At 46.5% G+C, this 14,928-nt stretch overlaps 1 protein-coding gene across 1 annotated transcript in view; it reads right to left on the bottom strand.

Annotated features, from left to right (window-relative positions):
• Nucleotides 1-829: 829 nt before the first annotated feature.
• The window catches only part of LOC139390643 (rho GTPase-activating protein 33-like), a 39,727-nt gene continuing 25,628 nt past the window's right edge, over nt 830-14,928 (bottom strand). Inside the window, exons 12-23 of the mRNA XM_071137908.1 lie at nt 14,660-14,762; nt 12,816-12,960; nt 12,628-12,710; nt 12,111-12,218; nt 11,769-11,917; nt 6,624-6,780; nt 6,365-6,504; nt 6,108-6,182; nt 5,033-5,778; nt 4,734-4,920; nt 4,205-4,575; nt 830-3,934 (exon numbers count right to left, since the gene is read on the bottom strand). Coding sequence (XP_070994009.1) covers nt 1,496-3,934; nt 4,205-4,575; nt 4,734-4,920; nt 5,033-5,778; nt 6,108-6,182; nt 6,365-6,504; nt 6,624-6,780; nt 11,769-11,917; nt 12,111-12,218; nt 12,628-12,710; nt 12,816-12,960; nt 14,660-14,762 — 4,703 coding nt within the window. The 3' untranslated portion in view covers nt 830-1,495. The remainder of the gene's footprint in view (nt 3,935-4,204; nt 4,576-4,733; nt 4,921-5,032; nt 5,779-6,107; nt 6,183-6,364; nt 6,505-6,623; nt 6,781-11,768; nt 11,918-12,110; nt 12,219-12,627; nt 12,711-12,815; nt 12,961-14,659; nt 14,763-14,928) is intronic.

Raw genomic sequence — 14,928 nt, 5'->3', positions numbered from 1 at the left:
TTTTCTTCTTAATGCATTTGAGCCAATCAGTTGTGTTGTGACAAGGTAGGGGTGGTATACAGAAGACAGCCCTATTTGGTAAAATACCAAGTCCATATCATGGTAAGAACAGCTCAAATAAGCAAAGAGAAACAACAGTCCATTATTACTTTCAGACATGGTCAGTCAGTCAATCCGTAAAATGTCAAGAACTTTCAAAGTTTCTTCAAGCGCTTAGTGGGACTATACTTTTATTTTTCAACAGGACAAGGACCCAACACACCTCCAGGCTGTATAAGGGCTATTTGACCAAGAAGGAGAGTGATGCATCAGGTGACCTGGCCTCCACAATCACCCGACCTCAACCCAATTGAGATGGTTTGGGATGTGTTGGACCGCAGAGTGAAGGAAAAGCAGCCAACAAGTGCTCAGCATATGTTGGAACTCCTTCAAGGCTGTTGGAAAAGCATTCCAGGTGAGAGAATGCCAAAGCTGTCATCAAGGCAAAGGGTGGTTACTTTGAAATAACACATGGAATAATGTAGGAACCAACAATTGTTAAACAGATCTAAGATTCTTCAAAGTTTTGATGTCTTCACTATTATTCTACAATGTAGAACATAAGAAAAACCCTTGAATGAGTAGCTGTGTCAAAACGTTTGACTGGTACTGTGTGTATATATATATATAATAAATAATTTTCGGAATGGAAAACATTTTCAATTTGTAAACTTAAATGACTAAAATGAGATGTGAAGTACGTAGAAAAGATAATGAACCTATATATATATATATATATATATATTTTAAATAAGATCATCTTTGAGAACTAAGCATCACCTAAATAAAAGCTAGACAATCAGGGAGAATCTAAAATTCTCAAAATTATGCATTCAGGAATTTTTGTCATAGCATGGGGGCCACCAAATTTTTTTTGAATTGGAGAAAATATGCTTTAAAACTGTCAAATTGTATCTCCGTCACATGGCAAAATGAGTAGAATTGCACAAAATTAGCTTGAAAACCGCTACATTTTGTCAATGCGGCCAACAGAAGGGCCTCTAAAATTGTCGCTCGGCCACCACGTAAGCCCCATTTTGATCCAGAAAAGACCCTGGCAGCTATTCGCCATTCTTTCTCAATGTTCACAACAACAGTCTGCTCTGGAATGTTTTCAAATCTAAGCCACTTTTCGGTTCATCTCTTTATCGCCTTCCATCATTGTTCCCTTCTTTCTCATTGGTCCAGTGGTTGCAGGTGGGAAGTGGTGATAGGCCCCAGGGAATGTTCAAACAGGAAACTGGACTGTATGTCTAGCTACCCCAGAATGTATTGCCCGTGGTCCCATTTCTAGACATGACCTGTTGTCTCACGTTTCCAGGAAGACTTTCTATCGTCCTGTTCCCTTTCTCTGTGGACCATGAGAGTTTTACATGGTCTCTTCCTAGCTCTTTCTCTCTCTTTCACATTCAGTCTGATAGGGTACCGTGTGTAAAAGTCTACTTTGTGCTCCTCCTCAGCAGTAGCTGCGTGTCTGACCCTCAGTATGGATGGTCCAGTTGGGTGATGGTCCAGGTAAGCTGCCCTGCCGTGCCAGCCCTCTCTGGTTCCTCAGACCCTGCGGCCGCAGCACCGGCTCGTGGACCACATCTCTGCGGGGGGGAGGGTTGGGGTATTGGCCCAGCATCGGGCCAGGATGGAATGGGTACCGGCTGTACTGGAGGCCTCCTGGCTGGCCGGGGTAGGGCCTGGGGGCCCCCAGCGTCAGGTTGGAGAAGGCTGCAGACGGGAAGTCTGAGGGCTCCAAGAGGGGCTGGCTGGGGTAGCTGGACGAGCAGGGGTCCTGGGGGCTCTGGATGGGGTAGGGGGGCTCCTGGTAGTGCTGCCATGGGGGGTAGGGGTTAGCGCCAGAGCTCTGGTGCTCTCCCTGGGTAAAGTCTTGAGTCCGGTAGTATTTGAGCACCTGATCGCCTGAGGGCATGACGTCAAAGGCCTGCCTGTACTGGCCCCCGGGCGAAGACCTCCGGAGCGGGTCTTGGCGTTGGAAGCCCCCTGCCCCAGCCCTCTGAGGAGCCCTGATCCGTGAGGGGCCCGGGGTGTAGACATTATAGGCAGGCGGCGACTGGTTGTGCTGCTGGCTGGGGTAGGGGTTGGCAGGGTGCTCCATGGCAGGGGAGGAGCTGGTGGAGGCAGAGGAGGAGGTGACTGTGGAGGGACCCTCAGCCCTCTCCTCCTCAGCCAGCTTCTGTATCAGCAGGGAGGCAATCTCCTTCCCCGACAGGCCCTGGATGGGTTCCGTACTACAGCTGGAGCTCTGGGGGTCTGAGCGGCTGAGGCAGTGGATCCCTGTCGATGTAGACGCTGTGGGCGCTGGGAGGAAGTCACTCTCCTGGATGCTCCCTGGGGTCGTTGCTGCCGAGTCATTGTGGGCGGCTGGGCTGTCTGGAGTGGAGGGGGTGAGGCTGACGCTGGTGGAGCCTGCCTGGTCAGGGGCCAGGTGGGGGGAGGACTGTCTCTGGTCCTCTGGGGGAGGGGGGTCGTTTGGCAAGGAAAGAGGTTCAAAATCCTGTGGAGAGTCTCCATCCAGGTCTGTGCTGGTCCAGCTCTTTTGGGCCCCAGTAGAGGGGCTGGGGAAAGGGAAGTTTACGTAGATGGGCTCAGACAGGTCCTTGGAGGTCGGTCTGTGGGCATGGGGAGGAGAGGGCTGGGATAGCTGGCCCTGGAGAGACTTGCCCTGGGGAGGTTGGCTCAGACTCAGAGGAGCCTCCTCTGGCTTACGATAGCACACCTTCCCGTTTTCAAAATAGGGGTGTAGCTGGGAGGCGGTGAGGTCTGTAGAGGCTGACCTGTTGGAGCGGTGGAGGTTGTGTTGGTGCTGGTAGAGCGCCAGGGGAACCATGGAGGAGGAGGGGAGGGGGTGCATCTCACTACGGGCCAGCCGGACTGAGGAGGAGGTCTGGCGCTGGGGCCGGGGGTGAGAGGGGTGATGGTGGTGGGTGGAGCCGTCCTGGGAGTGGTGGTGAGAATGAGAGTGTCCGTGGGAGAATGAATGGGACTGGGAGTGAGCGGCTGCCCAAGCCCACGTGGCTTCTTTGGACCAGAGCTGGGGCCCACTCTCCCTGGGTCCACCCTGGTTGTGGTGGAGAGGCTGGGGTTGGTGTTGGTGATGCCCCCGAGAGATGGGCCTTTTGTTGGCCTCTGGGTGGGGGGCTGGGCGGAAGTTACCCTCCAGGTCCAGCCTCATGTTCTGGTAGCTGTGGCGGGCGTAGCTGGGGGGGCCCTGCGGGTTCTCAGGCCCAGCAATCTCGTAGTAGAAGTTTTCCATCCTTCCCTGGTCCTCTGAGGTGGAGGAGAGGGGCACGGGCCGGATCTGGGCCTGCTGAGGCGGTTGCTGACCCGGGGATGGTTGGCTGGCTGCGAGGTAGCGGGTGAGGTGGTCTGGAGCTCCACTCAGACGCTCTGAGAATGCTCTGGCCAGAGGAGGGTTCCCCTGCTGACCAAAGATCCGCCTGATGCGCCCTGAGTCCAGGGAGCGACGCATCTCATTCTGGGCCAGTGGTGCTCTGTGGGGACGCTCCAGATCCAGGGGCTTAGGGGGTACTTTGGGGCGGGTGGGCTGGAAGGCACGGACCTGAGTCAGAGGGGACTCTGACTTGGAGTGCAGGAGCTGGGGGTGGGCTGAGGACGGCTTGGACTGAGTGGAGGTTGATTTCTGTTGGAGGTGAGGGGCAGAGAACTGGCGTGAGTAGGCTGGGGGCTTCCTCTGAGACTGGGACTCAGTGGGGCTAGGTCTCTCCCCAGACTGGCCTGGTTTGGCGGGCTGTGACTGGGGCAGCTGCTTCTGGTTCTTGTAGATGGGGCTGGGGGTCTGGTCGTCTCCAGAGGCGCTCCCACCAGACAGCTCCGAGTTGGACGCCACAGAGTCAGACGTCTCAGAGGACAGGGTCCCCGTATCCTGCAATAAAAAAGTATAACCTTTTTACCGCCATAGAGTAAGTTACAGTCTCTTCATAACAATGACAGTTAAAAAAAGGAATCTAATTTTGCACAGGCAACTGTAAACATTGTGCTTGTTATGGTTAGGAAATGAAGGCTCTGCTGAAAATGACCTGACAGCACTGCTGTTGCTCCAGCACAGTCAAAACAACATATCCACCACTTAGAATTTACCACAGTACAAACGGACACAGTTTACACAAAGTTACACCCATACAGTGCCACTTACAGACATGTGCACACTCCCACACACCTGTCCTGGAGTCCTCTCTCCCTGGCCGTGTCCTGTATCTGCTGCAGTCTCTGTCGCGTTTCCCTCTCCCTCGGTCATCCACACAGACAGGGGGCGCACTGTGGAGTAGAGCTGATTGGGGTCAGAGGACAGCAGCTCTCCTGCGTCGGCAGACAGGGACCTCTGGTAGCGGGTGTCGGCTGCGTCCTGGGACCGGGACTGAGGGGGGCGGTAGGGGGGTGAGGCGCCCTGTCTCAGGGCCTTGTTGGCACTCTCAGCCAGGGCCAGGGCCATGAGGCGTGCTGGGTTTTTTGGAGGGGGAGGGGGAGGCTGGGCGAACAGGGGGGGACCGGTGGGTCCCGTTATACCTGTAGAAGGGAGAGGGTTAAATTACATGACTATGGTCTGCAGTAAAACCTCAAATCATCATTGAAAACAAACTAATTTTTGATGATGATTATAAATCAATCAACTAATACATTCAATCAATCAAACGTGTTGGCCGAGTCCATTCCTGTTTACTCACCCTGTCCTCTGATCTTGGCCTCGGGGCCCAGTTTGCTGCGGATCTCCTGCTGGCAGCTCTCCGTCAGCTGGAAGTCACATGACCTCAGCAGCATGGAAATCATCTGAGGAGGCTGCGACTGGGAGGGGCCGCAGCTCGGGATGCCAGGCTGTAATTCACCAGCTCGCCCACCAATCATGTCCAACACCTACGAGGGAGAAAGTCAAGTTTGGTGAGGCAAATTTATCATACAGAGTATATAGCCAATCCTGAGATACAGAAATACAGGGACAGCAGTGACACAGAGAGGGAGGAAGTACCTTAGCTGGGACACTGATGGATACAGGGTCAGAGATGTCCAGTGTAGGGGACTTGGGAGATTTTTGTGAGAAGGCATTCACCATCTTCCGGGTGAAAGATCTTCTCTCTGGCGGGGGCTGAGCAGAGGTCACAGGTGTAGTGGGCTGGCCCTGGCCTTGACTGTGTGAGGTACTCAGGTTGGCACCCTCTCCTGATTGGCCGGCAGATGGGCTGGTATTGGCCGGTCTGTGTTGACAGAACACCTGAAGGGGCGGGGCTGTGGCGGCAATGATCAGACTTCTCCTGACTGCCGCATCCGATTGGTTGAGCACCGAGTCGGGGTCTTCTGTGATTGAGCGCTGGCTGCTGGAGTGAGAGTGTCCTTGGTGGCTGAGGCAGCGGTAGGGAGGGGGCGTGGCAGTGGGCGGGGACTCCCTGCCACCCGCGGTGACTATGCTGCTGCCCAAGCCGATTGGTCCGTCCTCCAGGAAGGTGGGGCTGAAGTCAATGACGTCCTCGGCCATCCAGGAAGCAGCCGGGTCCTGGTTGGAGAAGTCGGGCAGCATGTAGATGCCTTCCTCGTCTTCATCCTGCTCATCGTCTCCATCATCCCTGGGCCGGCGGTCCTCAGGCAGCAGGCTGTCATACGAGCGGCTGGAAGGCAGGCGGGACGGGGGGCGCTGGGGCAGGTGCTGGGGGTCCATGGAGGCAGCCAAAGACAGACCATCACTGCTGGAGCGGGGCCGCCGCAGACGGATAGACTGTCCTGAGAGAGCGAGGAGGAGAGGTAGGAAAAAAAAGGAATAGTCAGGGTTTAAACTAAGCGTCTCTGTTGTGCTCAGTGACTAACACACAGCTCCACCAGCTCCCAAAGGACCCATTCTACTCCGACTGTCCCAAAATCACTCAAACTATCATCACTGCTTCCAGACATATTCCTGGTCTTCCACAGCCTCCCCCGAAAGAGAAATCTCATACTCTATACTTAACGGACAAGAAGAGAGAGGCTCTGCTATCGATCAGTCTGCGAGGACTTAACCTGCTGAGATGAGTATCAGTATTAGCGTCAGTGAGTTATGGCCTACTGTGGTGTACCTGCTCCACTGTGCTGGGATGATAAGGATTCCTCACTCTTAGCTGAACGCAGGGTCACACTGTCCACACGACAACCTGCAGGAGAGACCAGGGAAAGAGACAGTCAGAGAAAGAGATCTGTCATACAAAGAGAGGATCAAAAGGGGTAATAAACTGTGAAGTTGGTATTTATTTTCCTTTCTACCTCCATCCATCCAGGTAAATTGACTGAACATAACCCTGGTGTATGTGTGGTCCAAATCAGACATGATATCTACCTGCATGTGAGGTGGCGGGCTGGAACAGGGAGCTGATCCTCATTGGTTTACGTTGCCCCGCCCCCAGGGGCTTCCCGATAGCAAAGAACGTCTTCCAGCTCCCTCCAGCTGTCTTCCGTACCTTCAGCCCTCTCTTCCTCCTGTAGGGGGAGGAGAGAGAGAGAGAGATTTAGGTGGGTGAGACTGCTAAATCAACTGCATGTGATAGTGAAACTACAGAAACTTGCATGGTCTGGAATAAGCCTGGCTTCCCACTCACCTGTCGACAGGGTGGTCCAGCACGGTGTGGAACTGGCCCTGGAACTGGACTGGCGCCCCCTGGAGGAGCAGAGGAGCCTGTGTCCTGGCCTGGGCCTCTTCTAGGGAGAGCAGCCTGGTGGACACAAAGGACTTGGGCCTGGTCAGAGAGTGCCGCCCTGCAGGCAGAGAGAGGACCTACTGTTAGTAATAGATAGAGGGTGGGAGAGTGAGGAGGCATCGGTGACGGTGGCCAAAAGCTTTGTTCCAAATGAGATCCTATTCCCTGTATAGTAGTGCACTACCTTTGGCCAAAGCCCCTAAGTGGCATAAAAAGAAAAAGTGTACTATATGGGAAATAGGGTGTCATTTCAGATTTACCCAACGAGAGCGAATAAGACACAGACACGCTTGCAAATCAGAAATCACATGGAGTTAACAACACAAAGGGAGGGAAGGCTGAGGTATGAAGAGGAAGTTGGACCGTTTCATTTGAAACTCCCAGTTAAAGAGCAACCAAAGTAAAACAGGACACCCGTCAGGGGAGAGCAGGGCATGGGTCATCAGACAGGTTTGACACCTAAACAAATATGTATTAAAATGCAATTAACAGAGTACTGTAAAAGTGTCTTATAGGGCAATTCCATGCCAGGAAAGCCCAAAAATATGTCTCCCACATTAATATACTGCAATACAATTTTTCACATTAAAATTACTCATTAAAGTATTCATGTTAATATTTCAAAAGTACCCTTTTTGATTTAGCATATTTTTTGGACATATTGTTTGGAACAACAAGTCAAACACTATTCAAATAGGTCAAATTTCCAGAGTCTGTGCTCTGCTACTTTTGAAGACTTGACCATTTTATACATAAAAACTGACAGGTCATTAAGCAATCACATTTAGCAAATCACCTGCAGAAGGAGTTCAATTTGAATCCATTTTCCCATTCGCTGGTGGGGCTCACATAATTTATCATAACTTCAAAAGTAGCAGAACGTTGGAAAGTTGATGTACTTGTATAGTACCGGTATATAGTTTAAAACAATGTCTAAAAATGTAAATGTACAAAATGTAAATGGTATGAGATATTCACTAATGTTTTATGTTGAATTAATATGTTAATAAATAATAGAATATGTGAATAATAGAATTTGTTGAGAAAAAAATATCATAATCTCGACATAATCCATGTTTTAGAGCACACTATCATGTACCGTTCACAGATCATAGGGTATTTTTTTTCCTCACAAATGGTTTGTGATACAAATGTAAAAACCATATCAAACAAACAGTCATCCTCCCAATTAAGTTTCTGTGAGAATAGCTAGAACAATCAGACAACCAAAATATTTGTTGACTTTCCTGGCATGGATCTGAGTCTGAGACACAAAGCAAGCATCTAACTGAGCCCAGGCTGGGACGCTGACAAAAACTCTTCAGCTGGAGAAGCACACAGATACTGCTGATCTGTAGACAACACTGAGGTTAAACATTTTAGCTATAGGGCCTATTGATTATTTAGCTAGCTGACAAGACAAAACAGATCATGGAAGCTGGGAATAATCAATGCAACAGTTGTTTTACCTGGCGGTTCTGGCTCAATGTAATCCTCTTAAAAGAAACATCCACAGCATTTGTGACACATCGATCAAAACAACGTCTATTCTTTAATATTTTGAGTAATACAGCACAAAACCTACAAGTTACTTTAATAACTATTTAAAATGACAAAAACAAATATTGGAGTAAACACAAAACTTAACCGACCACATTTACTTCAAGATGGGATGAATTGGAACCAGGATGGAAGTTTATTGCCTATTCAACTGTCAATACAACCGAAAAATAATGTGAGTTCACGGTTGACCCTGAAGAGACACTGGGTTTATACAAACATATTCTCAGCACGTGCGCACAAAACTTGGCTATATTAAATTCTTGTTTTTTTTAAATCCAAATTGGTAGTTACAGTCTTGTCTCATCACTGCAACTCCCGTACAGACGACTCGGGAGAGGCGAAGGTTGAGAGCCGTTTCAGAGAACGCACACAACCGCACTGCTCCTTGACACAATGCCCACTTAACCCGGAAGCCAGACGCACCAATGTGTCGGAGGAAACACCGTACACCTGGCGACCATGTCAGCATGCACTGCGCCCGGCCCGCCACAGGAGTCGCTAGAGAGCAACTCCTGTGTCCATCCAGTTAGATTTCTATTTGTAACTGTGCTATTTCACAAAAGTTCTGAACCTATATACATTTTACAGACCCCGTATATTTACATGTTTTATCTTATTAGTCCCACCCTTCAGCTCCATTCAACCTCTCCCATCCATCTCTCAACAGCATCCATTTTGGATTTCTATTTGCCATATATTTTTCAACTGTGTTGTGATGCTTCACAAACAAATTGAACCTTTCTATTCTCATAGCTTCTACAGATTGTAAATTATAACACACACACACATATATACATATATATACACACATATATATATATATATATATATATACACACACATATACATATATACACATATACACACATATATATATATATATGTATATGTGTGTATATGTGTATATATGTGTATATATGTATATATGTATATACACACACACACACACATATATATGCATATATATATATACACACATACATACATATACATATACACATATATATATATATATATATATATATATACATATATATATATATATATATATATATATATATATATACACATATATACATATATATATATACACATATATATATATATATATATATATATATATACACACACACACACATACACACACACATATATATATATATACACATATACACATACATACATACATACATACACATATTTATATACATATACACATACATACATACATACATGCACACACATACACGTATATATATATACACACATATACACATATATATACATACATACATACATATTTATATATATATATACACATACATACACATACATATATACACACACATATATACATATATACACATATATATTATTATACATATATATATATATATATATATATATATATATATATATACACACACACACACACACACACACACACACATATACATATATATATTCTATTAGTTTCAAGAATTTTGTATAGTGCATCCGGAGTCGTTTTGCGTACATCGAAAATATCTTCCCAACTATTTTGCAATTTATATGGCATAGCTGTCGTTTTTGGTCCATAAATGAAATTGGTATTTGTTTTTATTTATCACACTTTTCTTTAACCATTTATGTTCTTTAATACAGGGCCGACATACAAGTTCCTTACTTTGTTCCCCTTTACTTGCCTCTCCCATTTTTGTGGTAATGCTGCAATTAGTTGGTTGTAATTTTGGGTAGAGCAGACATTTCCATATGTCTGTGTTAGCTGCATGTGTAACATAACTCCACCAGTACTATTTATGATATCATTCACTAAAATTATACCTTTTTTAAACATTACTTCAAAAATAGTAAAAAAATAAATAATCAATTAGTATATTTGAATTTAACCACAATACTTGTTGTATTATTTGTTCTGTCTTTTCAGGTGGATTAAACTGAAATTGCAACCAACTTTCTATGGCTTGTTTAAAAACTAAAGATATTTTGGAGATTGTTTGAAAAGGAAATAATCTAAAGTGGGCCGGTGTAATCTGAATAAAGGGAAAAGGGCCCTTCTTGAACATAGGATGAGACATTCGCACCAATTTACTAGAGAACCAGTTTAGATTTAAGTATAACTTTTGTATGACTGATGCCTTTAGTGAGAGGTCTAATGCTTTAATATTTAATAATTTCTGCTTGGCTATACTTACTATCTACTGGAAAACAACAGACAAAAGCCCAATAGGATGAGACACATTCCTCATGAACTCTTTCTTGTGCATATCGTACAGAGATCTCAGGACAAATGGGTCACACAGAAGCCAAAAGTAGACCAAGCCTAAACTAAACCAATCAACGCTATAGAGCGCTTGTAAGCATCCTACATTGAGAGAGAGCGAAGGCACGGACGGTCAGAACATGGAGTAGTGTCGCCTCGCTACGGTAACTTCCAAAAGAGGATGCCTGGGGGCCTTAGGGACCTCCTCACCCCTGGCCTCCTCACCCCTGGCCTCCTGCAGCCTGGTTATCTGGTGCTGCAGAGAGACCTTACACTCCAGCTTGCCCGTTGCTACGGAGACACACAGCTCTCGCTCACTGTCTGCTGCTGCTTCCATTCCACTTGGCATACACTGGTTGAATCAACATTTGTTTCCACATAATTTCAATTAAATTACATTGAACCAACGTGGAATAGACGTTGAATTGAAGTCTGTGCCCAGTGGGATGGCTACATCATCAGTGTGGCTGAGGGCTCACTTTATGTCAAGTTTTCAGTTTTATTCCATATTTAATACTGATGTTAATCAAGAGTAAAGAACAAAATGTTGCCAAATATTGTACTACTTTTTGGAGCAAATGGATACAGTGGAAAAATCTTTCCATGCTTAATTCACTTACATTACTGCCATTTTAGACTATTCATACACATGTTATACTGTGCTGCGAGGCAAGACAAAGAGTGCAATGAAATATTAGTATCACAGAGTCATTCAAGTAGAGTTGCTTTCACAGACTTACAGCATTTGCGGGGTAAAAAGCGGAGGACAGCGGGCGGTGGTGACAGTTGTAATGGCGGTAGAAGTGTCATCCATTATATACAGGGCTTTAACCAAAGCTCTCCATTTAACCAGACACCTAAAAGCCTTAAGTAGAGGATAGAGGAAGCCTGGCTGGCTGAGTAGTAAAGCTAGTTACTGTAGGTACTAAAAAGAGGCTTTGAGGCTCTGAGGTAAATGCTCTGTGTGTGGCATTGATAACACAAAACCACAGAGCTGATAGAAGGAGAGAGGACAGAGGGAGCACTCTGAAGGAGAGAAGACATTTTCAGTCGAATCCTAACTTGAAATCAACACATCACTGACGATTGCCGACTGATGCAAATCATGCATTGATTTTAATGGGAAATGTGTTTTTCCACACAAATGGAACTCAAGTTTGGAGGATTGTGTCCAGTGAGCGTTAGAGAAGCCAGCGTTTGGGTTATGGTGATGTGTGTACCTGTGCCTGTGAAGCGTCCTACAGAAGTGAAGGAGTCACTGAAGAGCACGTCCACGTGACCGAGGAGAAACTCCACCACCACAGACTGGATCCGCACCTCCTTAAACGGGTCAGCACCACTCAGACCCACCGCCTCGATCTCCATAGACCTGCCACGGAGACAACACACAGCCACACCAGGGTCACCTCCAGGATGGTTTTGCAGACAGGAATGTCATGAATAGAGCTGAAATGATTCCTCACTGTACATGTCAGAGGCACACCTGTTCTAAACGATATATTTCTATACGAACGATCCACAACGCACACATGTAGGTACAGTAGGTAGGCATAGACACACACCTGAGCAGGTTGGGGGCCCAGACGATGGCCAGGTTCTTGATGTGCATGCTGGTCTCTCCGCTGCAGGTGGCCAGACCAGCCAGGTGTCTAATGAGGTACTCCAGGGTCCTGAGAGAGAGAGAAAGACAACATTAGTCCACAATCTGGGATGGCTGTGTATACCTGTAGTCTCTGTCTCCATGGTTGTGTATACCTGTAGTCTCTGTCTCCATGGCTGTGTTATGTGTATACCAGTAGTCTCTGTCTCCATGGCTGTGTATACCTGTAGTCTCTGTCTCCATGGCTGTGTATACCTGTAGTCTCTGTCTCCATGGCTGTGTATACCTGTAGTCTCTGTCTCCATGGCTGTGTATACCTGTAGTCTCTGTCTCCATGGCTGTGTATACCTGTAGTCTCTGTCTCCATGGCTGTGTTATGTGTATACCTGTAGTCTCTGTCTCCATGGTTGTGTATACCTGTAGTCTCTGTCTCCATGGCTGTGTATACCTGTAGTCTCTGTCTCCATGGCTGTATATACCTGTAGTGCGGTGGTGGGAGCTGCTGGATGACATCATGTACTTTCACCATGCGCTCGTCGTCCGTCATCTCTCCCATACAGTCCTACGGAGGAAGACCACGGAAAAAACAGATGGCAAGTTTAGCCTTTGACAATGGACAGTACTTTCAGTTGGAGGGAGTTGTGTTGGGTTACGGCCATGTACTCACAGCAAACTTGTCGTAGAGCTGGTAGGTGAGCAGGGGGTTGGGCAGCTCTCTGAAGTATAGTTTACACAGGGACCCCACACAGTGGATGTCCTGCATGTACATATCCTTGGTCAGGTCTGGAACATTCTCACTGTCAAACTCATGTCTGGTGGGGAGAGAGAGTGTCAAATAGGGTTGAATGCCAAAAAAGTATTGCATATTTGCCTATATGTACAGTGGGGCAAAAAAATATTTAGTCAGCCCCCAATTGTGCAAGTTCTCCCACTTAAAAAGATGAGAGAGGCCTGTAATTTTCATCATAGGTACACTTCAACTATGACAGACAAAATGAAAAAAAAAAAAATCCAGAAAATCACATTGCAGGATTTCTGGCTCTCACAGACCTGTAACTTCTTCTTTAAGAGGCTCCTCTGTCCTTCACTCGTTACCTGTATTAACAGCACCTGTTTGAACTTGTTATCAGTATAAAAGACACCTCCACAACCTCAAACAGTCACACTCCAAACTCCACTATGGCCAAGACCAAAGAGCTGTCAAAGGACACCAGAAACACAATTGTAGACCTGCACCAGGCTGGGAAGACTGAATCTGTAATAGGTAAGCAGCTTGGTTTGAAGAAATCAACTGTGGAAGCAATTATTAGGAAATGGAAGACATACAAGACCACTGATAATCTCCCTCGATCTGGGGCTCCAAGCAAGATCTCACCCCGTGGGGTCAAAATGATCACAAGAACGGTGAGCAAAAATCCCAGAACCACACAGGGGGACCTAGTGAATGACCTGCAGAGAGCTGGGACCAAAGTAACAAAGCCTACCATCAGTAACACACTACGCCGCCAGGGACTCAAATCCTGCAGTGCCAGACGTGTCCACCTGCTTAAGCCAATACATGTCCAGGCCCGTCTGAAGTTTGCTAGAGAGCATTTGGATGATCCAGAAGAAGATTGGGAGAATGTCATATGGTCAGATCAAACCAAAATATAACTTTTTAGTAAAAACTCAAATCGTCGTGTTTGGAGGACAAAGAATGCTGAGTTGCATCCAAAGAACACCATACCTACTGTGAAACATGGGGGTGGAAACATCATGCTTTGGGGCTGTTTTTCTGCAAAGGGACCAGGACGACTGATCCGCGTAAAGTAAAGAATGAATGGGGCCATGTATCGTGAGAATTTGTAGTGATAACTTCCTTCCATCAGCAAGGGCATTGAAGATGAAACGTTGCTTGGTCTTTCAGCATGACAATGATCCCAAACACACCGCCTGGGGCAACGAAGGAGTGGCTTCGTAAGAAGCATTTCAAGGTCCTGGAGTGGCCTAGCCAGTCTCCAGATCTCAACCCCATAGAAAATCTTTGGAGGGAGTTGAAAGTCCGTGTTGCCCAGCAACAGCCCCAAAACATCACTGCTCTAGAGAAGATCTGCATGGAGGAATGGGCCAAAATACCAGCAAAAGTGTGTGAAAACCTTGTGAAGACTTACAGAAAACATTTGACCTCTGTCATTGCCAACAAAGGGTATATAACAAAGTATTGAGATAAACTTTTATTGACCAAATAGTTATTTTCCACCATAATTTGCAAATAAATTCATAAAAAATCCTACAATGTGATTTTCTGGATTTTTTTCTTCTAATTTTGTCTGTCATAGTTGAAGTGTGCCTATGATGAAAATTACAGGCCTCTCATCTTTTTAAGTGGGAGAACTTGCACAATTGGTGGCTGACTAAATACTTTTTTGCCCCACTGTATTTCATGCATGCAGTCAACGATCTATGTAGTCTTAAGTCTTTACAGGTTCAGGGCCTGACATGCAGGGTTAGGGTTAGCATGAGGAGTGGTACCGGAGTTTCTGAATGTTGGAGGAGACTCCAGAGTGCCTGTAGATGCCGTCCACCACACCATGCTTCTCTATGAACTCTGAGCAGCTCTTCAGAACCTGTGGAACTGGAGAAGCACACAAAGATCCATGTCACATGTTACAGTAGTACACCAAACCAGACCAGGCTCTCAAGGACACACAGAGATGACTCCCTGAAACTCTAGAATTAGAACTGTAGAACTCTAACTAGGGCAATTGGCCCATTTCATCAACTCCGAAGCACTAATGTGA

The sequence above is a fragment of the Oncorhynchus clarkii genome, chromosome 3 (genome assembly GCF_045791955.1).
Source record: "Oncorhynchus clarkii lewisi isolate Uvic-CL-2024 chromosome 3, UVic_Ocla_1.0, whole genome shotgun sequence".
NCBI classification, from domain to species: domain Eukaryota; kingdom Metazoa; phylum Chordata; class Actinopteri; order Salmoniformes; family Salmonidae; genus Oncorhynchus; species Oncorhynchus clarkii.
This window is presented reverse-complemented; position numbering and strand designations above follow the sequence as displayed.